At 49.6% G+C, this 26,338-nt stretch overlaps 10 protein-coding genes across 10 annotated transcripts; 3 read left to right on the forward strand and 7 right to left on the reverse strand.

Moving 5' to 3' along the window:
* Window positions 1–439: 439 nt before the first annotated feature.
* N7525_000931 (non-ribosomal peptide synthetase) lies at window positions 440–4,270 on the reverse strand (the record flags this gene model as incomplete). Its single annotated transcript, XM_002561839.2, has 1 exon — window positions 440–4,270. One exon carries the CDS (start codon window positions 4,268–4,270, stop codon window positions 440–442), a length of 3,831 nt encoding a protein of 1,276 aa, XP_002561885.2.
* Window positions 4,271–5,443: 1,173 nt separating this feature from the next.
* N7525_000932 (sigma-70 region 2 family protein) lies at window positions 5,444–7,427 on the reverse strand (the record flags this gene model as incomplete). Its single annotated transcript, XM_061211709.1, has 2 exons — window positions 5,444–6,609; window positions 6,665–7,427. The coding sequence occupies 2 exons, from the start codon at window positions 7,425–7,427 to the stop codon at window positions 5,444–5,446; spliced, it is 1,929 nt and encodes a 642-aa protein (XP_061070935.1).
* Window positions 7,428–8,913: 1,486 nt separating this feature from the next.
* Window positions 8,914–9,348, reverse strand: N7525_000933 (uncharacterized protein; the record flags this gene model as incomplete). The annotated part of the gene is made up of 1 exon (XM_061211710.1): window positions 8,914–9,348. One exon carries the CDS (start codon window positions 9,346–9,348, stop codon window positions 8,914–8,916), a length of 435 nt encoding a protein of 144 aa, XP_061070936.1.
* A 1,134-nt stretch (window positions 9,349–10,482) lies between these two features.
* N7525_000934 (uncharacterized protein) lies at window positions 10,483–11,473 on the reverse strand (the record flags this gene model as incomplete). The annotated part of the gene is made up of 2 exons (XM_002561836.1): window positions 10,483–10,978; window positions 11,040–11,473. The coding sequence occupies 2 exons, from the start codon at window positions 11,471–11,473 to the stop codon at window positions 10,483–10,485; spliced, it is 930 nt and encodes a 309-aa protein (XP_002561882.1).
* A 1,108-nt stretch (window positions 11,474–12,581) lies between these two features.
* N7525_000935 (uncharacterized protein) lies at window positions 12,582–14,933 on the forward strand (the record flags this gene model as incomplete). The annotated part of the gene is made up of 2 exons (XM_002561835.2): window positions 12,582–12,745; window positions 12,797–14,933. 2 exons carry the CDS (start codon window positions 12,582–12,584, stop codon window positions 14,931–14,933), a joined length of 2,301 nt encoding a protein of 766 aa, XP_002561881.2.
* Window positions 14,934–16,695: 1,762 nt separating this feature from the next.
* Window positions 16,696–19,297, forward strand: N7525_000936 (putative PHD transcription factor; the record flags this gene model as incomplete). Its single annotated transcript, XM_002561834.1, has 2 exons — window positions 16,696–18,283; window positions 18,339–19,297. 2 exons carry the CDS (start codon window positions 16,696–16,698, stop codon window positions 19,295–19,297), a joined length of 2,547 nt encoding a protein of 848 aa, XP_002561880.1.
* Window positions 19,298–19,611: 314 nt separating this feature from the next.
* Window positions 19,612–22,053, reverse strand: N7525_000937 (F-box domain protein; the record flags this gene model as incomplete). Its single annotated transcript, XM_061211711.1, has 3 exons — window positions 19,612–20,382; window positions 20,441–20,620; window positions 21,001–22,053. 3 exons carry the CDS (start codon window positions 22,051–22,053, stop codon window positions 19,612–19,614), a joined length of 2,004 nt encoding a protein of 667 aa, XP_061070937.1.
* Window positions 22,054–22,953: 900 nt separating this feature from the next.
* On the forward strand, window positions 22,954–24,268 carry N7525_000938 (cobalamin-independent methionine synthase II family protein; the record flags this gene model as incomplete). Its single annotated transcript, XM_002561832.1, has 3 exons — window positions 22,954–23,173; window positions 23,221–23,637; window positions 23,697–24,268. The coding sequence occupies 3 exons, from the start codon at window positions 22,954–22,956 to the stop codon at window positions 24,266–24,268; spliced, it is 1,209 nt and encodes a 402-aa protein (XP_002561878.1).
* Window positions 24,269–24,594: 326 nt separating this feature from the next.
* On the reverse strand, window positions 24,595–25,161 carry N7525_000939 (uncharacterized protein; the record flags this gene model as incomplete). Its single annotated transcript, XM_002561831.2, has 1 exon — window positions 24,595–25,161. The coding sequence occupies one exon, from the start codon at window positions 25,159–25,161 to the stop codon at window positions 24,595–24,597; it is 567 nt and encodes a 188-aa protein (XP_002561877.2).
* A 471-nt stretch (window positions 25,162–25,632) lies between these two features.
* On the reverse strand, window positions 25,633–25,904 carry N7525_000940 (uncharacterized protein; the record flags this gene model as incomplete). The annotated part of the gene is made up of 2 exons (XM_002561830.1): window positions 25,633–25,790; window positions 25,856–25,904. The coding sequence occupies 2 exons, from the start codon at window positions 25,902–25,904 to the stop codon at window positions 25,633–25,635; spliced, it is 207 nt and encodes a 68-aa protein (XP_002561876.1).
* Between the last annotated feature and the right edge of the window lie 434 nt (window positions 25,905–26,338).

Below are 26,338 nucleotides of genomic sequence, written 5' to 3' on the forward strand. Positions count from 1 at the left end.
CTGCTTGTCTGCGATTCATAGGGGAGAACACAGATATCCACATGCCGAAGCTGTACGGCCTTTTGGAAGACGGCCGGTCCATACTGGGGATACGCGACATTCAGGCCTGAGCATTTTGAAGGTGCCTTCTATGAACGACCGGGATCATCAGTTGCTTTACATGCGGAAGTTGATGATGTGCCCCGGTTGTTGCGGTTACTTGCGGACCAGCCTGTGGAATGCATATGGGTTTGGGTTGCATGGGCAAAGCGCGTGTGGAAATCAAATGTCTATACTCTATACAATATACATCTATCCCTTCTACCTCTATGTGGCCGTCTATTTTTTCGTGAATCAAATCAAAACCCCTAAATCACAACTAGCGAGAGACATATACTTAACAGCAAATCATACAAAATTCCAGCGTCGGAATAAAGCATGTGGTAAACGCCGATATCGCTTAAATCGGCTCGTCGCGAGGCTCAACAAGAATCTCATTCACAGAGACATGTTCAGGTTGAGTCAGGGCGTGAACGATGGAATTAGCAACATCTGAAGGATCGAGGATCTTCGCTCCGGATGGCTCTCCGAATTTCTTGACGGCTTCGGTATCCGTCGACATGCCCAGCAAATCTGTGGAAGTGTTGCCGGGCTGGATGCTCGTCACGCGCAACCCAGCGCCTGCAGTCTCGAGGCGGAGGGCTTGGAGGGTGGCCTCGACGAAGAACTTACTGGCCGAGTACACACCCAGACCAGGGAAGACCTTACGTCCGGCGTCGGAGGAGATCGCGACGACATGGCCGCGGCCACGCGAGAGCATGCCAGGAACGGTTGAAGAGAGAGCGTGCAAGAGACCCTTGCAGTTGACGTCGACTGTGCGCTCCCACTCATCCATCTGTGTGTTTGCCATCATGGTGAAGTACATGACACCGGCGCATGCAACCAAGATGTCGACTGGACCGAGCTCCTCACTTGCTGCTTGGACGAGAGCCTCCATCTGAGTCTTGCTTGTGACGTCGGTTGACCGGAGGATACACTTCACGCCATGAGCTTCGACCTTGCGCTTGGTGCTCTCAAGAGCATCCAGGCGTCGGGCGCCAAGTGCCACAGCACAGCCCTGCTTGGCTAGGGCGGCTGCTACCGCCGCACCAATGCCAGAAGAAGCACCAGTCACCACAGCAACTTGGCCGCTGAGTGGCCCCTTCACTGCAACCTCGGTGGATCGGTCGAGGGCATTCCGACGAGATGGGGGCCGGGGTAGCCATCCTCGAGCAAACCAATGCCGAGTGTAGGTCTCCAGCAACAGGCTATCAACCTTGGGGCGCTCGATAACGGCCCGGAAAGGTCTGGTTAAAGCGTTATCAAGGACCACGATGTCTCGGAGGAACTCGAAAGTCGGCATGCCACTGCGAAGAATGTCGACGGTAAACGAACCATCGCCACCCTTGGCTGAACCTCTCTTCTCGAACCACAAAGCCACCCACTCATCCCATGGGAGAGGTTGTGTCTCATAACCAAGCTCTTTGAGGTCCTCAAAGACTGAGCGAGTATTGACCGGCGTGGGATCTCCGAGGTGGAACATCGTCTGGTCTTTCTGGGTCTGAGTCGCAAGATGGACAATGGATTTGCTGACAAAGTTCACAGGGGTCATCTCGGCACGCCATCCTTCCACGTCGGGGGCGTAACCAAGCTGGATGGATTCCACAATCAATGCAGTGAGCAAATCCCACGCATTGGCGGAGCCTGTGACACTGTGACCACTGATGGTACCACACCGGTGAATCTTGACCGGCAATCCACGCTCACCGGCCTTGAGAACGAGCTGCTCTGCAACCCACTTTGTCTGGCCATAGCCGTCGACTAGCTTTTTGGGGACGTCTTCGATGTCTAGCATAGTAGTCTCGGGCCAGCCATTCTCACCAGACGGTGGCAAGACACCGTTGGTAGAGATATACTGCACGGTCGCGCCACCCTTGGCGGCCAGACGAAGAATCTCTCTTGTTCCACCGACGTTTGCTCCCCGAAGTGCAGCATAGGGGTAAACAAGGTTGACAGTGGCTGCAGCATGCACAATGACTTGAACACGAGCCGCGATGTTGTCAAATTCATCCGGACCCAGACCAAGGTGAGGCCGAGCAAGGTTTCCTGGCAGGATTTCAAGACGCTCCAGGATCGAATCGCGCCAGAGTCCCATGTCTAGGAGGTTCCTGCGGATTCGAGCCACACCTCCGGCCTGGTCATCCTGCTCGGGGGCGCTGAAACGCACAAGACAGATGATTTTAGCTGAGGTGTTCTCAATCAAATCATTGAGCAGGAAAGCGCCCAGGAAACCTGTCACACCGGTCAAAAGCACCGTGTCGGCCGAGGTGATTGAAGTGATCGCAGTGTTTGTGGGCTTAATGTCCTCGTCAAGTGTGGCATCGGAAAGCAAGACCGCCGGCAGATTTGCTTGTACTTCTTCAGCGTGGCCGTCTCTGACAGCACGCACAGTTTCCAGGTGTCCGGAAAGAGTAGTATTCTCTGCCAGACGGGGAATAGGAACACGGAAGCCGAAACGTCTGGAAAGCTTGGATGACAGATCTGCTAGAGACAAAGAATGTCCTCCGAGATCGAAGAAACTATCTTCGGCCTTGATCAGGTTCTTTGACACTTTCAGAACAGTCTCCCAGATTGCCGCAATGTCACTGAGACCAATCGGGTCCTTCCCAGCGCTATGTTCACTGCCACTGGGACTGGAGCCACGAGGCGAAGGGAGGTTTTTTATATCAACCTTGCCGGAGACATCGCTAGTGGGCAACTGGTCCAGTGCAACCCAGAGAGCTGGGATCATGTATTGGGCAAGATGGTTCTCGAGAGCACGACGCGCACTGGGGGAGTGGCCGGACTCGTTGATCACGACCGGAGGACGGTCGGAAGAAGACTCCTTGTCAGGAACAACATATGCGACCAATTGTCGGTCCAGTCCATCGCCGTACGCAGTGACAACACACTGATTGACAGCCAAGTACTGGCAGATGTCACTTTCAACCTTTGCCGGGACAACGGAATATCCGCGCAGCTTGATCATGGCGCCGACGCGGCCGGTGATTTCGAGGAAACCGGAAGGCAGCTTACGGGCCAGATCGCCCGTCCTGTACATACGAGCACCGGGTGTGGAATCGAAGGGGTTCGGGGCGAAAGCCTTGGCGGTGGTCTCGGGAAGGTTAATGTATTCCCGCGCCAACAAAGGACCTCCAATAAAGAGTTCTCCCGATGTACCCGTCTCTACCTCCTGTCCATCCTCGTTTAGAACGTAGGTGTGCGTAGGAACAAGCGATGGGCCGACTGGACAGTAAATGGAGTCATCATCAATAACATCACGGATATCTCCGCAGGCAATCTCATGCGTTTCACACGCACTGTAACAGTTGAGCAGGCGGGCATTGGGAAGGATTTTGATGGCCTTGTGGGCAAGATCGGTAGTCACAACCTCGCCGTTCAACCAAATGATGCGCAAATCAGGCACACGTGTACCGAACCGGGGATAGCGTGAAAGAACAGTAGCCAGGAGAGTGGGTGTCATGAGCGTCTCGGTGACCTTCTTAGCCGAGAGCAGGTCAACCAGAGCCGCGGGGTCATAGCTCGTTTCGTCGGGCACGATAACTACGGTGGCTCCGCGCAGGAGCGGCCGCAGCATCTCCCAAATGAAGAAGACATTGCAGGCCACCCGATCACCTGGTTGTACGTCCTGCACTGCAAATCTCAGATCGTATGATAGTACCGGGGCGCGGTGTGGGTTGGCGATTCCCTTGGGCTTGCCCGTCGTTCCCGACGAATAGGAGACAAACGCCAAGCGGTCCAAATCATCATCTGCCGGCAACGGGGAAGGTTCCTTGGTGTGTCCATTGGTTTCAGCAACGGGTGCATCCAAGGCAATTACCGGGACAGGCGCCTTGATTTTGTCGGCCTCAGACTGGTGAGTGATAATTACAGCGGGGCTAGCGTCGTCGATGACATCCGCCAAGAGGTCGGCGGGGTAAGCCAATTCGAGCACCAGGAAGGCACCACCCGCACGGAGCGCTGCTAGACAGGCAATCACGTAATGTGCGCTGCGAGGCAAGAGCACACCCACGAGGGTGTCACGGCTCACTCCATAGGTCCGTAAGCGACTGGCGAGTGTCTCAACTTCTTGATCCAGCTGGGTATATGTATATGTCGTGGTCTCATCTTCCAGGGCGATGGCATCAGGGGTTGCCTGCACCTGTCGCCTAAAGAGTGTGGGCAAATCCTTGGTGATGTCAAGGACGGCCATTGTTTCTGTTTCAGTAACGAGGGTAAGAGAATCACGCTATAACAGGTCAAACGCTGGCAAAGTTCAGTAAGGAAACAAAAGGATATGATTGAAAAGGTGTGGTCATTGGGATCTCGATATAAAATCGATGGTAGAAAGAAGAAGAAGGAAATAAATTTTGTTGAGATTCTAAGAGCTTCGAGCTGCCAATGGAATCCATTAACCTTCCAGGGCCAGACACCGTGTTCTCGTGGGGTTCTCCGGGAACGGGCTTCTTATCGTGTCTCCGGATTTTCTCGATCTTGGCAATGGCAATTAAGCCATCAAGCATTTTATGAGGTCGTACTTCCTTCTATTTAGAATATTGAAACATGTTTATTTTCTTATATTTTGTCTATTTGTTGTGTATTAATCCCTCTAACATCATAATCCTCCCCTCAACAAATACTACTTGAATCACATGTAATTTAACTTGGCCCCACTTAACCCATTTGCATGTGAAAGGGCCCTTTTTCCCAACACTTTGGGGTTCAAGGCGTCATCGCCTTGAAATGCGCAATGTGCGGCAAATTTCTAAATTAAATTCCATTTAACTTTGGCCCCCAAGAAATTGCCCTGAGATAGGTGGATTTACCTGCAGACTCACAGGCATTAAATGCACGGACCACCTGTAGAGCTGTATAAATTGCCCTGCTCAGGCATTATCATATGCGGCAAGCGCGTCAACCTATCTTACAGTAACGCTTCATCTTTAGGCACAGAGTAAGAATACCGGACCAATAAACTCTCAATTAAATCGAGCAATCCTACCGTCGGAAAGAACTACCCAGAGCCATCGAATGTGCAAAAATCGGACGCCTTTATCAAAACGTGAACCCCGATATGTGTCAACCCACCCGTGGACATACCCATGGGCCCGGGCACGTGCCCACATGCCTACTTGGGAATAGCCGGACGGAACTTCCCGTCTCGCCTGGGACCAATCCCGCGATATTCATAATAATGATTTTCTGCATGTCAATGGGCATGTACAATATATAGCGCAGCACACCAACGGTTGTCAAAGGCTATATATAGAAAAGTCCCTTTCACAAATTAAGCCTCATACGGACTTTTTCCTGCTATCTAACTACATCCGCAACAAACTGACAAGGGGGAGATCACTGGTGGGCGATTTCCCCATATTGCTATACATCACTCCATTAATGAGCGCATGACATAAGTAATCGGCGCATGGAGAATCTCCCGACGAAGATCCGCTTCCCAAAGAGCCATGCACGACTCCTGCACCTGGAGGGTCAAACACGAGAACAAAAACTCATTAACACGGTACCACGACAAAGGGCTCAACCGCTGAGCAATCTTCAGCATGCGGTCAGCGAACCACGGACGCGCGGAGGGCGAAGTAGCAGTTGGAAAGTACTGGGAGAAGTCTGGGAGCTCCTCTACCGGGGCAGCGGAGGCAAAGCCATCGGCACTGGCGGGCCAGCCATCAAAAGTGCCGTCAGTGCATTCAAGCAGTGTTTGGAGCGTGGCATCGACGGAGCCATTCATGCCGACTTCGCTGTCAACCATGGATTTCTCGATTGTGTCGAGGAAGATTGCTGCGCGCCCTGGCGTGTTGCGGTAATCCCACATCGCGGCATTGATTGTCATCAACGCTGTTAAGCGGGCGACCATTTGTTTTCGATTGTCTGTGGTGACTTGGGCGTCTGGGGGTGTCGCGAGGACTTGGTAGAGGATGGATTTCTCTTGGACTGCGGTGTGTCGGGTTATATACGATGATTGAGGGTTATCGCGTTGGTATAGGGCAAGTTGTTCACAACGGCGCAGGAAGCCGAAGAATTCTTCGCATTGGAATTTGATCTCAACTACTGGAATCGGTGCAGAGTGAGGTGGGAGAATTGTTCGAGGTTCGGGACTGGGCGAGACTTCTGAGAAGGCCGAGGAGGTGGAATATGGCGGAGATGGCATTGGGCGGGGTGTTGGGGTGAGCTGGGGTATTGATGCTCGAGAATCAGATGAGAATGGGGCTCGTTGGTCATATTCATAGAAGAAGCTGGGCTCCTTGATCTCATACCCCGGCAAGATGTAGTTTTCCCAGTTGATTATCATGCCGATACGAGTGTTTGCGAATGCAATGGGACCACCACGAGCTCGTATCATCTCGCGTGCAGCTCGCACGTGTGCCCAGCTTGTTTCCTTGTGGTCTGGTCGGGGGTCGCAGTCCTCTAAGGCCGCAGCACTCAGGCAGGGATTTATTGCAACATCGGAGACGTCATGAGGGTTGTCGGAGCGGTGTTCCTGGGGCATGGAGACAGCACGACCTCTATGGAGAAGAGTATTCTGAAATTCCTCTTCTTTACGGAGAGTTAGCTGCATATACGAAAATGGCGTTTGGGAATGCGACAGTACCTTTCATTATCTCAGGCACAAAGGCCGGTGTATAACAGTTGTGGGCCATGGGCGACAGGTAACGGGATTCATATGAGGAGGCTGGCATATCGTTCACATAGGAGTCAAATATTCTGTGTTCATTTCGGTTCAACTCCATAGGTGGAGTGTTGAATGTGTCAATTCGCGCATCACTGCTCATAGTACTTGGTGATGGCATGAACTGATATGAGATCGTAGATTGTGATGGCCACGAGAAATTATTGGAATATAGATCATGGCTTGGGGAACTCTGCGGATGTACATCGACGAAGCCATCCAGTGGCAGAGGAACATCTTGAGATTGGGCCGAAGATGACCAGGAAGGGGGAAACGAGGGTACATCATTGGGTTCATTCAATACATGGTCCGACGAGATGGGATTCGAAGCAAAAACATCGCAGTTAACCTCGACATTGATGTCGTCTTTGTATGTCACTTGCTTTCTTGTTGATCTCCTTGCTCGCGGTTGGTTGTTATTGTTGTCATCGTCTGAGTTCGCTTTCTTCTCAGGTCTTCGTTTCGCAACCCGAGTCTTCTTGGGCCTCCCACGTTTTGCTCGTGGTTTCTCCTCTTCACTTTCGCTCTGACGGGTGCCGCGTTTCTTCTGGCGCATATATTCTTGCATAACATGGCGCTTCACTTGGGTTAGGTTGGTTCGATTGTTGTTCGAAGAGTCGATGAATTGCCACCGTACGTTGAATGCATCCGGCGCACTGCTGGTGTCATCAAGAGAGGTTGACATTTTTTGATTGCCTATGTAACGACAGGAGAAACAGATATGTGTAATCGGAACACAGGGGCGCCTCGTCTCCTTGCGGGGTAAAGGAAGGACAGTATGGATAAATTTGATGGATATAATCGACGGGGCGAGTCTGACGTCCCTTAAAAGGGAAAACAAAAAGAAACCAAGAATAGCACACCAAACTTACAACGGGGCAATTCTTCTGGAATCTTGATCTAACCTAAAATGGAGTATAGTAACTGCATGATGAAGATAAGTACTGAGTCAGGGCATTAGTCGGGATAGTGGGATATGCTTCTCCACTCATCTTCTTTTGACGAACTAGACGAGACTGGCATAGCGAACTTGCAGCACCCTGGTCAAGACATGTGGAGATCAACGGTGCAGCGAGTCAGGGGCCGAATAACCGCGTATGAGCGATGCACCTTTCGATAGCTTGGGGCCAAAACGTGTCTACCAGAATTGAGACCCTGAGACCCAGGGTCGATAAGATTATCCCCTGAACGGGCCGTGCCAAAACCGATTTCCCATGTTGTTTCCTCCATACTAGGCTAGGCTTGATCTATCTGTGTCCCCGGGTGACTACCCGGCATTGTAGCCGGTCTGCAGTCTGTTGCCCGTAAATTGCCCGTTGGGTTACATATTGAAAAGGATCATATAGTTCCCTCGCTTGGAGAATCCCTGCTACTTTGTACCTTGCAATCTTTCATACCTTGTATGGACCGACGGAGAACCACATGAAGAGAACCACACGTGTCAAACCCTTTAGGGCCTCGGGGGAGCTCCGTTCGTTAGTGTCTTGGCAATTAGGTCGAAGCATTGCATGACTTTTCCCAGCGTTTCTGATTTGTTGCAGGAAAAGTCTGCAAGGGTCTATGCACATCAATGGAGCCAGAGTCCCAGTTGATGAGGAAATTCAACTTGTAATTTTGTGGGGGCTAAAAGGGAGATCTCTGCAGGGGAAGTTCGGGAGGTTTCAGGTTTCAACGGTGTATCTGCATTATTACCGATCATCTCGTCATATTGTATTTATGTGTCGCCTAATTGCGCTAGAAGTGATGGTATACTATCTACAACGCTATAACTCTGTAATGATGCAATAGCAATTATAACATCCTAGAACACTCCAAAAAATAGCTCTATTCAGAGAGATATACAACAATCTGTCATCTTGATCAGCTCTACACCAGTAGAGTATATAAAGGTTAGAGTTACGGAGTACGCCGTGCCCTACAGACACTATTCAATCCTGCAGTGTCAACCTTTGGAAATTTTAAACTATGAGACTATCCCCAGCTTTCCGCCCCCACGCTTGCTTTTACGCTTGCCACATGCCCTCTTGGGTATATTTTTAGCCGATCACCGGCAAATACTCGCCATACTCCGGGATATCCGTTTTGGGAAAAAGAGATTATTCTTTAGTGGCGGATATGCGCCAGTCCTATTTCAGAGGTAATCTACTCCGCACGGAGTACAAAACATTGGGTTATCGAGATTGGTTCCACCCATGAGGTACATCCTCTAGGCTGTTAGTGTGCTCTAGGGGGCGTGTGGTGGCTTCAAAAATACTGTGCTGGTCAAGACAGGCTTTACCCAAACGGATTTTCTTGAGCCACCATTCCACAAGAGTTTCGGCGTCAGCCAACACTTCGGCATCTTCCCCGAAAATGCCTTGTACCGGCAATGAAAGGCAATGGAACCCTAAGCTATGCAGGGCACAATCACCAATGATAACATTCCCCATTTGTATCTTGCATAGTACAAGGTTCATGATCTCCTCGTCACTTTGCTCATCACACGACATACTCTCGGGCAAATGCGCTGTAACCCAGCAATACCCTGGCATGTCGTCGTGGGGATCTGCGATTCGGCCCCTGCCGTTCATGAATACACTGGCTTGAAGTCTAGAATCGGATGTCATTCTGCAAGCTAGTAGAGAAATACTTGTCTTTCTTTTCTTCGATTGGCCGATTGGCGGTTAAAAATGCTTTATGTGGATTATGGGAGAAACGTGAGGGAGTTGACATCTTCTATACGTTGAATCCCGAGGCGATTTATTCTCCAGGGCTGTACGGAGTACAATGGCCGTTTCTGGTCTTTGACGAAACTCCACAATGGCTTTTGCAGCCTTATGGATCATAGTCTTTATACACCGGGTTCTTTGTTATCTTACAATGAATATGACACGAACTTTTTGAGGATCTATCTGCTTTCGTTTTATTCGATTCATCCCATCAATGCGGGTGATTCATGTTTCATTAATCCGTATCCACAGGAGCGACACTATGGTACTAGTCCATATTCGTACGTCGGTTATGTATATTATCTACCGTGCGTTGTTCCCACTGCAGTCCCACAATGTGATATTTACAGGGGTCAATTGCAACTTTAATGTCTCCAAGAAGACAAACTCAGTCATGTGCGCAAATTACATAGGACGGAATATGATTATCTTCCGGTCTTGGAGTACAGCATAGACACATATGCATCCAATGAAATGGACCCGCGCTGATCATCAAGTTGATGATTTGAAAATCTTCAAGTAAGGATCCTAAATACCGTCAACAAGTTAGGTCACGACTCGCGAGTATCGGGAAGTGAGAGTCGAACTCCACTACCTTGGGCTAGTCGTGGTAGCTTCCCAAGCATGGAGCCTAGGAGGTATATAAGATGGTATCGTTAACAGGGTGTCATTGGTTTCACTTGTACTATAGCAGAACAGTAGGGACATTAGGCACTCTACCCCAGTGGCGAGCACCTAAGCCTTTGAGAAAATTAGCCACCACATCTCTCAGTGATCTTTAGCTATCTTATCTCTAGTGACATCGACGACTATTTGACAGCGTGGATATTGTCTTAGAGATAAGGCTACAAAGACGAAGTTGCCGGGCACAATATAGGCTTCAGATATATTCACCTCAACAAACTCATTCACGCCACCCTTACGGCCGATAGCAGCTCCGAGCCATTAATTTATAAAAGGGACATAAAAAAGAAAACAGAGATCACAGAAATACATGAATTTACAAGCCCCCGACTTGTGGGGCTTCTTCCTTCAATTTAGTGGTCTTTCACTTCTCCTGTCTTTCGGAGAATACTCAGAGTCTTTGAAAAACTCATTGATGTCCAGTCCTTTAACCGCCCCCACTATTCCCTTGCCACCAGTTGTAGCTTTGACGTCGTGAATCTCCTGATAAAAATCGCCTTCGCTATTCTCGAAGCCTGATTTTCCAACGAACGCCTTTCCATCTTCGCTGATTTCGACACCAGTTATCCTTTGTCCTCTGCGGACCTGACTAGCCTGCGCAAGCAGATCTTTCATGAGTTCCTGAGAGGCCTCCAGAGTAGCACGTTGATAGTTGAGTTGGTCGATAAGTAGAGTATGCTCCTGATCGTCTGAAAGCGACACCTCGGTGGGGTCATCTAGGTCCATCTGTACTACCGCATTTTGCTGCTCAATCTCGACTATTTGTCGGGAAATTTCGTTTTCCCAGGCTTGGAAGTCTTTTTGTATTGCGTTAGTGGTAGAACGCAAGGCCAAAGTTGATGTCCTTCCAAAGTTGTTAGCCCATCAAGCTTTGTGGTAGATTTCATGTATGTGGAAACACCTACATTGTTGTGATGGCAACGGCTGAGTTAACATTTGACTTGTAGCGTTCAAGCTGTTCACACAAACTCTTGACAGATCTTTGGCGAAGAATGCCAAACCCAATGCGATCTCGCCAGTGCATACTGACGCCGTCATCCGAACGCTTGGTCCAGCCCTCTAGTTTGTCCTTAAACTTGTCACAGGCATCTTTGCAGAGTATATTAGTTCTCTGCAGAGTCTGTCTTGAATTGGAAGGAAGGAGTTCAAGCTGGGAGCTCCGGTTTGCGTCTTCTAAACTCAAAAGAACCTGCTCCGTGGCCAATAGCTCATCCTTGAGATTAGCTATCTCGGTTGGTGCACTTTTGATAGCATCGATAGTCTGGATGAGCTTGTGGATGCTGTGTGTTGTCGCACTAGCAATCCCTATACTACCAGCAACTACACCAAGTGTTGCCATTTGTACAGTATGTGAAGTACCGTAAGGGTGAAAGTGTTTTGGTATAAAAGAAACCTTGAGGTTCGGGCGCTTTGCTTATTGTATATGGAGGGAATTCGTTTCTTGTCAGATGTTTCTGAAACGAGAATTAGCCAGTAGTTTATTATGGATGTAGGGCACTAGTATCTGAAGTGAACCACATTTGATTGCCGCTTGTGGCTGCTAGTGCCATGGGAAAGGAAAGTTACAATGGGCTCAAACGATCGACCTGATTACAACCCCGCTTCACCTAGGTGAAGTGCTTCGATTAGGATTAAACCAGCCTCCAAATTACGACCAATTGCAATGCAACACGTTCAGCCAAGTGCAGCTGATGTGACAACGAACCATAAGATGCAGCTTTTCGTATAGCGCGCGATACGCTACGAATCATTCATTGGCAAAGGATTTAATAATAGGACAACCGGCATACACTACCTAGACAAGGGCATGCTGGTCTTCCGGTCAAGATCACAATCGTGGTTTCATATCAACTTTATACAGTCAATATCACAATACCCAAGTTAATCACGATAATTTCGTCCTACAATTTTATTGGCTTTAGTTAAATTTGATTCCACATAGATTTATCGACTCGAAAAAAAGCTAAGTAGGGAAGAATCCAGTTCTACCCCGAGAAACGGATCAGACAAAATGCTTACGGGATGCAGCTAGCCAAAGTTCTAAATTTGGGCTCTCAGCGGATCCTTTCCTTCCAGCCTAGAAGACGACACTTAAAAAAGAGGGCAAAACATGCATCTGTACTATAAGATTAATATCCCGTTAAAGTGGATTTGAAATTTATGTCTCCATTCTCTTTCCTTTTTCCTTTTTAGAACCATTTATCTGCTCATATCAGCCTCTTTGGATTAACTGTGGCAATCGTGATACGAAGATCAGGACGAGAGCAACCATGTCAAGAGTCCCCATTACACAACATATTTCTGGAGTGAACGCAGAATCAGGTGGAAAAGTGTTTGCAGGGTATATGGATAATAGTAACAACAGCGAATACTATGGTGGGACACACTACCACCAGCACCCAGGTAATTAGTTCATTTTTTGGAAGAGAAAATTGACCGTACTAATCATGGACACCTTAGACCAACCAGAACCTCGTCCGAAACCACTGTCGACCGTGCCGTTCCCGCATGATCCAGATTTTGTCAGCCGCGATGACCTCCTCGCTCAAATCCACGAAAGATCCTCGACCCCGGGATCTAGAATAGTTCTCGTTGGCCTAGGGGGGGTTGGGTGAGGTCAAGCTAGTCCTTAGCGGTCTGTTCGAGTCTAACTTTGCGACAGTAAATCTCGACTCGCCATCGAATACTGCCATCGAGTCCGGCTGCAATCGCCTGATACTTGGGTCTTCTGGGTTCACGCGAGTAATGCCGCGCGCTGCGAGGAAAGTCTCCGCAGCCTTGCCGACCGTGCTAAGATTCCCGGGCGCCAGGATCGTAACTCAAATATTTTCCAACTCTTTGGGAACTGGTTGCAAGATGGGAAGATCGGAAAATGGATCCTTGTCCTAGATAATGTCGATGATGATGAGCTCCTTCGCAAACCATTAACTACTCGGATAGAGGCCCAAGCAAACACCCCGGGGCATGCCCCAACGCAGCCACCGCTAAGGTACCTTTTCGAAAGCTCGAATGGTTCCATCATCATCACAAGCCGGAATAGAGGGGTAGCTTTACAGCTTGCCGGCCATAAGAAACATCTGATCGATATACAACCTATGAATACAGCCGAGGCGCTAGATCTAATACGGAAGAAGCTAGATGATTGTGCGGAGGGAGAGGAATTGGTTCAGCTGGTCGAGGAACTCGAGTTCATGCCACTCGCGATTGTGCAAGCGGCTAGCTACATTGCCCACCGTGCACCCCGATGCTCGGCGTTGCAATACCTAGAAAAGCTTCGGCAGGGTGATCGGGAAGCTAGAAAACTTCTCAATCACGAAGGAAAACATATCCATCGAGACTGGGAGGCAAAGAACTCTATCCTACTGACTTGGCAAATTTCGTTCGACCATATTCGACGGATCAGGCAGTCTGCTGCTGATTTGCTATCTCTTATGAGCTTTTTCGACTGGCAGGGGATCCCAGAGGGTCTTCTAAGCATAGACAAGAACCATGAACCTTTAGATTTTCCACAAGACGTTGGGAACAGATCAAGTGATGAGGATACGGATTACTCGTCTGAACCCGACGTAGACGACGATTTTGAGAGTGATATTGCGATTCTCAGAGACTATTCCTTTATTACTTCAGGTGAAGATAGCATGGTGTTCACGATGCATCGGCTTGTGCAGCTAACAGTACGCACATGGTTGAAAATCTATGGTCAGGAGGAGGAGTGGAAGGAACGTTTCATTAAGAATCTATATGATGAATTCCCGACCGGTCAGTATGAAAATTGGGAGAGATGCCGGTCACTCTTTCCACATGTTAGGTCAGCCATGTCACATCGACCGAAATCGCAAGACTCACTCCGGAACTGGGCTACGCTACTCTATAAAGGGGCGTGGTATGCGACAGAATGTGGCAGTATTGGGGTTGCAGAGGATATGGCAGCTATGTCAAGGAAGCAAAGAATGAAGATTGGCGGCGCCGAAGATGAAGACACCCTTGATAGCACTGTGATGTTAGGAGAAGCCTACGTACTAGAGGGGCGGTGGGAAGAGGCGGAGCAGCTCTTTACACAGGTTATAGAGACGAGCAAGACGAAACTCGGCGCGGACCATCCCTCTACGCTGACGAGCATGGCCCACCTGGCGTCGACGTTACGGGAGCAGGGCCGGTGGGAAGAGGCGGAACAGCTCGAGTTACAGGTCGTAGAGACGAGCAAGACGAAACTCGGCGCCGACCATCCTAACACGCTGACGAGTATAGCCAACCTAGCGTCGACGTTACGGGAGCAGGGCCGGTGGGAAGAGGCGGAGCAGCTCTTTACACATGTTATAGAGACGAGCAAGACGAAACTCGGCGCGGACCATCCCTACACGCTGACGATGATAGCCAATCTGGCGTCGACGTTATGGGACCAGGGCCGATTGGAGGAGGCGGAGAAGCTCGAGCTACAGGTCATGGAGACTCGCAAGACAAAACTCGGCGCGGACCATCCCTCTACGCTGACGATGATAGCCAATCTGGCGTCGACGTTATGGGACCAGGGCCGATTGGAGGAGGCGGAGAAGCTCGAGCTACAGGTCATGGAGACTCGCAAGACAAAACTCGGCGCGGACCATCCCGACACGCTAACGAGTATAGCTAACCTAGCTTTCGCATGGGAAAGTATAGGCCAGCATGCTAAAGCAATTGATTTGCTTCGAACCTGCGTCGTCAACCAACAACGAGTTTTAGGCCCATCTCATCCTCATACTGTGTCGAATGGCAATATGCTGCTGGAATGGGAAACTGCGCATCTTACTATGAAGGCATGAACCTTTCATCCTTCCTCTGCTTTTCTTGCATTCAGTTCCTCTTACTATATTGTATTTCATTGTCTGGTTTTGTTTACGGTTCACTACGATTCTCCCTACCAACCATGCATTTGACAATCCGTTGTTTCTTACAAGGCAGGGACACAATACTCCGTACTCCGTATCCCATCGAGGTTTAAGGGTGAAAAAAACTGTCTCACGCATCTTGGAGGACAATTCCAGGTACTAGATGTAGGTCAATGCTCCAGATATTGAGGGCAAAGACTGGGGTAGAGGGGACAAATGGAAATTCGAAGCCGAGGGTAACCCGCTGATTCCACTATCGGCGTAAATGTACAATGTATTTGGGTTAGTTGGATAGTTAGTTGAACAAGACCAGTTTAATTAGCCCAGGTAATTAAATAGAACTAATAAGAGCGATATTAGGGGTCCACAGGTCCGTTGAAGTGGCTTTTCCTATGGACCACAGTGCGGCGCACCCACCCCCCTTAGGGTTGGCTCCTGTTGGCCGTAAATTTTCGCTCAAGTGGAATACAATACTCCCTTTGCATTTTGGACATTGCTACAGAATAGAAGACTAGCCTGTCTATGGAAGTGAACCTTAAACATATCCAGGACTATGCATCTACAGAGCAAGGGTTGACTTACCATGAGTGCAAATTTAAGCTATACACGTACATATGTACCTAGGTACACACGGAGTAATTACGTACAGAATCCATGAAGGGAAGTGGTTGGCACTCGTTAGCACGTCAGTTAGCTGAAGTCCCTAGTCATCTAGGTACCTGCGCTTTGTCTGGGTCCGTTTAACCCACGAGGATATTCTCAATCCCGACGAAGCTATGAAAAGTGCGACATTTCCCGCTGAAAGAAGATCATTTACTTCTTTAGTGATGCCTGCCTAGCTCAGTAACTCTTGTGATCAGTCTTGCGTGTTTCTAACCGCTATTTGCAGACCGAGAAGGTGAACGTTATCAAACCTCGCTCTATTCCTCTTATCAGTACCGGAAAGTAGGGGGGTTGAAGCAATGGAATATTCTTTACTTGTCACATGATTTTTTGGTAGAATAGATTAGTGGCAACCGAGCATCAAATGTGACTGAATATCATGATTTCTCCAGGGACCGTCCGTGGAGGAGTAGACGTGAAGTGGGAGAAGTGAAGTAACTAACTAGTTAAGAGTGTCGCGTGTCCGGGGATCTAGTCACCGCCTTGTACCTACTCACCGCCTCCGTAGCCTTCGCGCTCAATCCGCAACTCCGACAATGTTCAACCCAAACCTCGAGGCACTGGACATTGATCAAGCTGGAATCGACGTTCTATATGTTCAAGGGAGCATTTCAGATTGTTTACTTCTAATAACCACCGAACAAGAACCCTTGACAAAGACATTGGACCAGTCCCCATCTCTTCGATCGGCGGTGGGATCGCGCCGACCCTTCAACCCCGTGAGAATTCAACAGTCAACACAAGACCACCGACAACACTCTCCCAGTTGCAGAAGTGGGATCGCGCAGAGTGAGAAACTCCAGAAAGGCCATCTGAAAGACTCTACACCCTCGATGCAATCCACATGATGTCTCCGGCAGTCTCAGTGGAACTTATATCGGTTTAGTTTTGCCCGCGCTATCTTCGCTCGCATATTTGAACCTCGCAAGAGCCTACACAAGCTTTATTTCTCACAGATACGAACTGGAATTATTACGGAGCTATTGTCGCGAGCCAGCGCACAATATACATTTCCCCTCAACTTGTGACAGCTATGGCGGAGATGGAGGCGACCGCCAGCGCAAACCACGTGAACGGCTCCGCGGGCACAAAGTCCACAACCAACCCCTACGAAACCAACCCTGATCGCATCCCCAGTGATGACCCGTTTCTTTCCCAGAGCGCACAGTATGGCCGCTACACACCCCGCGTCGACGATTTCACCCCTCGCTTCATGAACTGGTATCGGTCTGACCCGGCCGTTAATGAGTTTTGGGAGAAGGTCGCGCAGCAATACTGTACCCCGGAATACTCACTCAATCTTTCAGGACCGAGGGAGGCATTTGCGGCTGGGAGCATAATTATTCGGGTCGATCGCGAACTGGCCGATGGAGCGGCGGCTGAGAGATACTCATCTGCTAATGCGAATGAACTGTTAGCGGCGCAGAAGGCAGAGGATCCGCTCAGAGAGATTGGAGTTGCAGTGCCCGTGGTATACTTTTGTGGGACGATTGAGGGGAGGAATGTGACAATCGAGTCTCGCATTGCGGGCGTCTCCCTGGAAGTCGCATGGAGGTACCTCGACACGGAGCAAATCGAGGTTTTCAAAAACCAGTGTCGCCAGATCCTCCAACGGCTCGGAACAATCGATCCTCCCCCGGACGAACCGTCCTATGTATGCCGTGAATTCAATTCCCAAAACCCGCCCTCCGTCGAACCTCGCGAACGAGATATCCTATTCACAGACAAAACTAAGCAGGAACTGCTATCGTTGACACACAACAACTTTATTCCGAAGAATATCATTGTGCAGGACAACCGGGTGGTGGGGCTGGCTGGCTGGCGACAATGCGGGTATTTTGGCACTATCAGAGCTAAGAAAGTCCACCGCCTCTTCAGGGATCTTGAGCCTGCGCCCCAAGATGGGGTGGCTAGTTCGGGGAAGAGTGTGACTTGGACCGACCTCTACGATGATGCCTACGACCGCAGTAAGGGCCCTCCGCTGGTCGCCAACCAGGATACACCTCTGCCATCAGTCAAAACCGAACCGACAAGCTCTACCCTCGACAGATTCCCAGCTAGCGACGACTTGGACACAAATTCACTAGGTCTCGATGGCACGGGCGACTACGCGACGTCTAAAACAGTGGCGAACCTTAAGCACGGGCTGACATCAAGAGCATCATCGTCCGACCGGTCCTCCCCAGCAAATTCCATCAAACCAGCAAATAAAAAGCCCGCCACAAGCACTGCCAAAAAGGGAGCTGCGAAGAAGCCTGCCGCCAAGAAGCGCAAGGTGAATGACCCTGACGCAGACAGCGTTGATGGGCGGCGGTCCAACACACCAGTCTCCCGGGCTAGCAAAACACCCGCCAAGAAGCAAAATTCTGCCTCGATAGCAGGGTCGCCACCTCCTGAGGAGAAGAAAAAGCCACAAAAGAAAAAGAAAGCGCCCAAACAAACTACGGCCCAGGAAAATGACGACTCCGACAGCTTTGATGAAAACGCGCTCTTTTGTATCTGCCGCCGACCTGATAACCATACGTGGATGATCGGGTGCGACGGTGACTGTGATGACTGGTACCATGGGAAATGCGTCAATATCGATCCTCGAGATGCTGATTTGATCGAGCGGTATATCTGTAAGTGTCAATGAGTGACAGCCCTATTCTATTCAAGACTAACTTCAAACACCAGGCCCGAACTGCGCAAGTGAAGGAAAGGGGTGCACAACTTGGAAACCGATGTGCCGGCTGCTCGAATGCCGGAAACCGGCGCGCGTCAAGACAAAGCCGCCGAGCAAATACTGCTGCGATGACCACGGCCGCGAATTCATGCGTCGACAAACTCGGCAACTTAAACAGCGTGCCGGTCAGAGGAATGGTCTTTTCGAAGACCTGGGCAGCATGGGTGGCATTCTTACCGCTGGAGACTTGAAAGCTGCCATTATGGGTGTGACATCTACACAAGAATTCCGAAAGCTCGGAGATCGCATCATCTCCCCGCCACCACAGGTAGACGAGAAAGAAAAGGCTGGAGTCAAGATCGAATCAAAGCCGCAGAGCGGCAGGTGGTTAGAAGTCGACGTCCATGCCAATGGCATGAAATACTCGCCCGATGAGATTGCGAGGATCGAAAAGCTGCGCACGCAGCGCGACGAGCTCCTTCATCGCAAGGAGATGCTTGCTGCACGCACAACGTTCGTCTCGCTTCTCAAGCCACGCGCCAAGGGCGTAGTAGAGAAACTGAAGCAGCACGAGCCAAAGGGTGGATGGAAAGATATCTGTGGCTTTGACTCACGGCTCTCGTGGTCCGATGAAGAATTCGATGAATGGAGACTCTCCGACGCTGGAAAGAAAGCTCTCGCGGAGGGAACAGCTGAAGCTTTGGCTGTGGGCTCCTCGGCTGATACCGATGCAGACGGGGACACGGCGATGAACGGTGACGGCGATGACGATATTGCATATTGGACGCGTGGCGTCTGCACTAAGAAGCGGTGCGAGAGACACAAGCAGTGGGTCAAAGTGCAGCAGCAGGATATTCTCTTTGAGGAGGAAACGGCAGAGCAGGACCTCGCCAAGTGTGAGGAGGAAGCTCGGTCTGTGGTGGAACGCGGTGTGATGAGACAATGGGTCGAGACGGATAACCAGCCTTGAATGCCGAACGGATTTTCTCAAGTCTTCCATGGCCAGCCGGATTCCGCAAAACAAAAGCTTGATACCCCTTGACTGCGGAGAGGCAAAAAAAAGAAGAAGAAGCTCATGGACCGGAGTTGGTATTTTGCTGATTTTAATATAGCAGGATGGTAGTGGCTGGGATTTTTTAGCCAATTGCATACAAAGCGGCGCTTTGCAGGCAGGGGTGGTTCTGTCAGGTTTAAGATTTTTTTTTGTAAGAGTATGGACAATTGCATCGAGATCGATCAAGGTCATCTCTTTCTGACAGCGACATTATGGCAAACGGTATACCATTATTGCTCGTTCCATATTCCCCATTTGCCTAGACTCGTACCAACTCGATCTTTGATCACTTCGACTATCTGAGCTCCTCTCAAATCAGAAAGCAACAGATGGGTATCGATGGCTTGGTCTAACGTCTTCATGAGCAAGGTAGGGAACAGGGAGGGAATATCCGAATGGAAGATGGAGTGGATGCCGTCTTCGAGCGGCTGCCTCGCAGCACCATGTCCATGTGTAGTAGTGTTTCCAGTCAATGATTGATTCTTATCCCACTCTGGATTCGTGGTCCCGAGTCCATTGGTATTGACAAGAATGATGGAGAGATGAGAGGCATGTACACGAGACAAACGTGTCAAGGTGCGGAGTGTAGCTGTCAGAACGGCTGCACCCCGAGCCGGGTTCGACGCTCGAATTACTCCTTCGGTTAGGGTATCGAGGCCGGCAACAATGAGGACAATGGGATTGCGGATGGATGGGCTTGCTTCGGTCGGTTTTATCTGTTGTTCTCTGTTCTCTTGGATCTCGTGCAGCGCTTCCGAGACCTTCCCGATGGCCTGTGCGGCATTGGTGAAGTTGTGTACGGGAAGTAACTGCACACAGTCCAGTTTACGGATTGCATCATCTCTCGATAGACCGGGCTGGTCATGGGAAGAAGACTGCAGCTCCTCGAGTAGAATCCTTGGGGCAAAGGCCTCGAAACTGCGTGGGTGGATAATGAATGCGCTCGGTTCAGATGATGGATGGATACTCCGCAGTTGATTTATGAGAAGATATCGAGGAATCTATGGTAATATTAGTCTCGTCCACAATGTACAGTGAGTGGTATTGTGTCAGTCATACCTGCCCGATGTACTCGTTGCTTTCGTTGGTTCTCATCCGCAGCCTGGAGATGCCGAGGACAACCCCGCACCGAAAGACTGCTTCGTTGGATGACTGAATACCCTGTTTCCAATCATTTTTGAGGTCCCAGTGATTTTTTGTGTCATTTGAATGAGGAGCTGCATTTTCCGTTGACTCTGTCTGGCGGAGTAGAGAATCAGCAAGGACCGGGAATGCAGGCTCCGCTGAGTAAACATTCGATGCGCGTGCCATCTCCGTACACGAAGCCTCGTCTAGTTACTATGGTGATGATATCAGGATATAAATACAAGAAGCGAAGAGCGAGTGATGGTGGAGACAAAAGCGGAAGTGGGTATCCCCGATTTGGTCTAGCCTCACCCACGAGCTGCCCTCAGTTTGATCGCCTCTATGTTGTACTTGAGCGTTCAAGTCGGAATTTGACCAGGAATCAAAAATTGCACATATTGAAAATATTGAAAATAGATAGAGAACAAAATGCTAAAGATACATTATGTGGAAAATGGTCAACCTCGCCTCCACACCCCACGCCCATTATGTACCCAGCCTGCGTTCCCGATGGCCTCGTCCAAAATGGCCAGCAGATCCTGTCGCATGGGCTCCACATGCAAGTCGCCGCACCTAAACTCTTTCAAGCAGGGTAGATTATTCACAGTATACCCAACCAGAGAGTACGAGGTTGCGAGTTCCATCCACGGATCATTAGGATCCATGGACCCCCGTTGTTCAAGCTCGGTAATATGGTTATCTTGAGTGGGAGCCAACTGCACGTCAAGTCGCTGCAGACGACGCATCCTCACAACAGCATCCAGTACAAGTTGGGAGTGATTGTAAAATGGGAACACGGCCGTGTAGGAGAAGTATGTGAGGCGGCGCAAGAGAGCTGGCAGGTCGATCGGGCGTTGAAGCGTACGGGTTGATCCGCGTATTCCATTTGTACCCCAGTCTGCAAGGACGGATGGGACGCAGGAAAGAAAATACTCGTAGTGATTGTATGCTTTCAGAGAAGATGACTCGTTAAAGGTCATCGATGTCCAAGGTCGTGAGGCTAGAAGACTAGTACAAGTCTCCAGGTCAGGCAGTTCGGATGGGTTACGAGGCTTGCACTCTCGTTCCAAAAGTAAGATCTGCAGGGGCATATCAAATGCCCAATGGTGGCCATCATTGATCGGGGTATCTAGAGTGTTTCCAATGAAGACTGGCGGCCCTATTACTAAAACACGGCGAGGGTCTAGATAGCGGAGGACTCGGCGCCACCAAAACGGGTCGACCTGACCATCTGGGGTTTGATCCGCAATTGCGACGAGAGAGGTCACATATGGAGAAAGATCCGACTTGACCATAAAAGAGTAGAAGTCTGGTTCGTCATGGAGATTGAGCCGGACATGAGTGAACAGTTGAGGCCGTACAAGTTGAAATAGGCGGCGTGAGCACAGTTGGAGATGCTTGAGGTCCTTTGTTGGAGACTGGGTGAGTTGCAGACTGGGTGCATGGTGTAATTGTCCAAATGACGGTGGCTCTGTGGATAAGTAGGAGATAATCTGGTCTAGGAGCTCATTGGGGAGGAGCTCCAATGGAGACGCTGGCACAGACATGGCAAATTGCTCATGTCTACTAGAGCCTCGCCCCACATTCCTATGTCAATTGGATATCCAGTGCTCTGCCCAATATGACAGTGTACTAGATGGAAGTAGTCGTCGGCTGAGGGAATGAAAGTGAAGTGCCGGCTTCCCCACTCCAATCGATGCAGGTGTGGCTCCACTGAATTCTTTGTAATCGGTGACTCAGCCGACGGTCTCTCCAATGGTTTTTGCAAAAAGGGAGTTATTGTGCGAGTTCTGTTAAAGAAAAGGAAGAAGGAGTAGACACAAATAGATGCAATTAATAAGAGACTACACCTCCCGAGGTCGGGAATGTATAGAAGCGGGCAATCTGGTCCGTGCACTCTAATGGATTCGAGATATGTCCGAGAATACACACAGTACGTAGTTATGTAGTATTATGACAATTATTAGATAGATCATTAGAATAACTAATGTGGGACAATTTCACTGTTCCATTGCCAAGGACTCCCCGCATTATATGGATTATCCTGTACCAATTTAATTTCCATATAGGCTCTTCAATATGTATGCTGGATGAACAATTGCTTCTTGATATGATCCCACATACAGTCTACCTACAGTCTACCCCAAACAAGGAGATCAACAAGTAAACTACAAATAGGAAGCCGCAGGCCAAGTCGAATCAGCCGAAAATGTGGAGAGCCTCAGCGTTGTGTGGGGCAATGCCTATCACGGCGGGATACGTTGAAGAGCTCGGATGAGATGGCAATAGCAATGCCATGCCCCTCTTTTGATTTACCCGTTCCCCAAATTCCCTTCCTTCTCAATTCTCACATTTACTCGTTCAGTAGATCGCCAGGGAAGATACTGTCGGACCTTTATAGAAACAACGCTCACTCTCTCGCAGTCAATCTATATACTCCTTTCACAATGACACCTCAACTTCACCAACGTCCCCCTTTCCGTGCAGAGCACTTGGGCTCTCTCTTGCGTCCAGACCAGCTTCTGGAGACCAAATTCGCCTTCGAGGCTGGCAAGATCCCCGAGTCGCAATTGACCGCCTCCGAAGACAAGGAGATCAACGCCATCGTTGAGACCCAGAAGAAGATTGGCTACGCTGCTATGTCTGACGGCGAGTACCGTCGTCACAGTAAGAGATCTAGAGAGCCTTTAAATGAGCCACGTTGACAAATATAGTGTTCTGGGGTACTTTCTTCCCCGGCTTGGACGGCTTCGAGGAGGTCAACAACGTCGACGTGGATGACTTCCGTCCATATGCCCCCGATATCGCCGCATTTTTGGAGGCCGGCCACAAGCCTGGTGAGAGCGTCATTTGTACTGGCAAAATCAAGCATGTTGGTAGCACCTACATCAACCAGTTCAAGTACCTCGCCAGCCAGGTCCCTGCCAACGAGGTCGGAAACCTGAAGATCACTCTTGCCGCTCCTAACTGGTACCACCTGCGCTACCGTGAGGGAAAGGCTTACCCCAAGTCTGTATACACCAACGACGAGGATTACTTCGGCGACATCGCCAAGGCCTACCAAGCCGAGCTCCAGATCCTGTATGAAGCCGGCTGCCGTAACGTCCAATTCGACGACCCCAACCTGGCTTGTAAGATGTTCCCATGCAGCCAATAGTTATCGATTAAACTAAACTAACGTTTCACTCAGATTTCTGCTCTGATAAGTTCCTCACTGGCTTCAAGCAGGACCCTCTGAACGTGTACTCCGCCGACACCATGTTCGAGAAGTATATCAAGCAGTACAACGACTGCTTCGCGGACCTGCCGGCGGATATGCACGTCGGCGTACACCTATGCCGTGGTAACTTTGTCGGCAGTCGCCACTTCTCCGAGGGCGGCTATGACCGAATCGCTATCAAGCTCTTCCAGGAGCTGAACGTCCACACCTACTACCTCGAGTATGACACACCCCGTGCCGGTGGTTTCGAGCCCCTCAAGTTCTTGCCCACCCACAAGAACGTCATTCTGGGTGTTGTCACTAGCAAGTTCGCCAATCTTGAGGATAAGGAGGAGATGAAGAAGCGGGTCATTGATGCTGCTAAGTTCATCGCGGAGGGGAACAACATCTCCCTGGATGCTGCGCTTAACCAGGTCGGTGTTAGCCCGCAGTGTGGTTTTGCTTCCCATCGTGAGGGTAACGCTATCGACTGGGATGGCATGATCAACAAACTGCAGTTGGTCCGTGATATTGCCAACGATATCTGGCCTAACCAGGCTTGAACTTGGCGGTTAGTCGTAAACTGTAAAGTTTCTTTTTAGTTGTTAATATTCCGATCGAGTATACCATTCTCCTCGTTACTGTCAACAGATGTGACAGGGCTTGGGATTTTGGTATTACACGGTGGTTTCACTAGATACTTCGCACAAAGGTTATGGCATTTGTTGGAATGAGCACATGTCTTTTATTTTGAATGTAGTCAACGAGACTCTTGGCAGTCCAGATGTTTTCTCCCCTCTCATCGCAATGTATGAATCAACAACGAACGGTCTCTGCCTGCTCACATGAGACATGAGACACGAGACGCAGCACTAGCCTTTTGGCTTCCTTAAACAGCCTGCATCAAGGACTTTGCCACTTCAAGCTTTTGTGCCATAACGATTTTCTCTTTAACCAGCCTAGCGATAACACGCACAGTCCACCCCTGGCAATTCTCCGTAACAGACTTCCGATTCTCTGCTTGTGGAGGAGGTTCCTGCTCCGCAGCCCATTTCACCAGCTTCGCCGCCCTAGCCTGATCCTCAGACACAACAGCCAGACAGTAGACATTGGAAGTGAGGCCGGTGTCCACGATATTGATCTTGTCAGTCGATGGGTCGTATTTCATATTCTCTGCATCTCCGGTAACTTGGTAGACATAGCCATACTCAGGCTCGTTCTCGTCGGCAAGGAAGAGTGCCCAATGGTTCGGTTCTCCGGGGGATTGTTCTTCTTGGACGAGATAGAGATAGAGATGGGGGTTTTCGGCGGGTGGCTTCATCTCTTCCGGGCTAGAAGTGTCCTCGGTCCACTCTTGTGCATCCCTCTTCCTGAAGTATGTACGTCCATCGACTTGGCACACTTCTCTGAAACCCCTTGTCGTGATAACGGTACCCGGTGGTGGAAAGTCACTCATCGCCTAGGAGTATCAGGAATCAGTATACATTTTGGGTATGTCTGTTAGCGGTTTGACTGACCTCGGGATACCTGCCGTAATAGCTGCGGTAAAGAGACAACTTAAGGTGAGGTTCTTGGGCAGACTTTTTTCGTTGAGGTGGAAATAATGGCCTGCGTCAGATGACGAAACAAAGCAAACGGGCAGGGATCTCACTTTGGCTCTTTATTGCATTTCTACGTCATTCAGGCACTGTTACTGAATACATACCTCCTCCAGGGCTGCTAATTAAAGGCAAGAGACCTAAAGGAATTTAGGGTTCCCAGCCATCCTGCTACCTCATAGCAAAACCTCGATAATAATTTGGATGTGTTGATTTAGGACAACTTATGTGTAACTATATTGGAAGTCCCTCTGGATATAGCAATTCAGCTCAATTTAGTATGCTAGTCAAAACATATATCTTGCGCCGGAGTCAAAAGGACGAACGTGTTACTCCGCCGGTCCCTCAATGTTGCCTTCCTTGACAGAGGAGGCCTTGTGGGTATGGATGTTCTCGACTTTATAGCGGGGCTCATCGTCTATGGAGTTACGGCCCCCCATGCAATCACGCACGACTCCAACGCTTCTGCTGGTTCTGGATTCTGGTCCTAGTATATTTTGTTAGATGGTTCGTTCTTTGGACATGTATCTTTTAGAGAAGGGGGCATCATACCGCCGACCGGTGTGTACTTGACTTTGTCTCCTTCTTTGTAGCGAAACATTGCTGATGTTGGAGTAAATGGAGCTAGTGGTAGTGATACTGTCAGGCGCTGGACTGGTGTAGTTGAATATCTTGACGAGTTGAGTATGGCAGTCCTTCGGTATTGTAGATAAGAGTCTCGTGCAAGAGTCCACCCTAAACTATCATTCTATTTATATTTGTCCATGACGGGGAGCAAATTCCGCTATCGTCATATTGAGGTAGCGGGAGAACAAGCTGACTGGGTTGGAATTGATCCATGGCTAATATGGATATCTGGATCTAATGCGGAGGTTGGCTCCGTGGCAACGGTGAGACTCGGATTTCAACAAGAGCTTTAATCAGAAGTATGTCATTTGTTTCTATTTTCTATAACCAATGCTAGAACTTGTCTCCTCTGTAGGCAATTATGTGCATAAGCGCATCCACAATTGACCGTGTAAAAACAATAACGAC

This window comes from Penicillium rubens, assembly GCF_028828025.1.
Source record: "Penicillium rubens strain IBT 27055 chromosome Unknown utg000001l_segment0_segment0, whole genome shotgun sequence".
Lineage (NCBI taxonomy): Eukaryota > Fungi > Ascomycota > Eurotiomycetes > Eurotiales > Aspergillaceae > Penicillium > Penicillium rubens.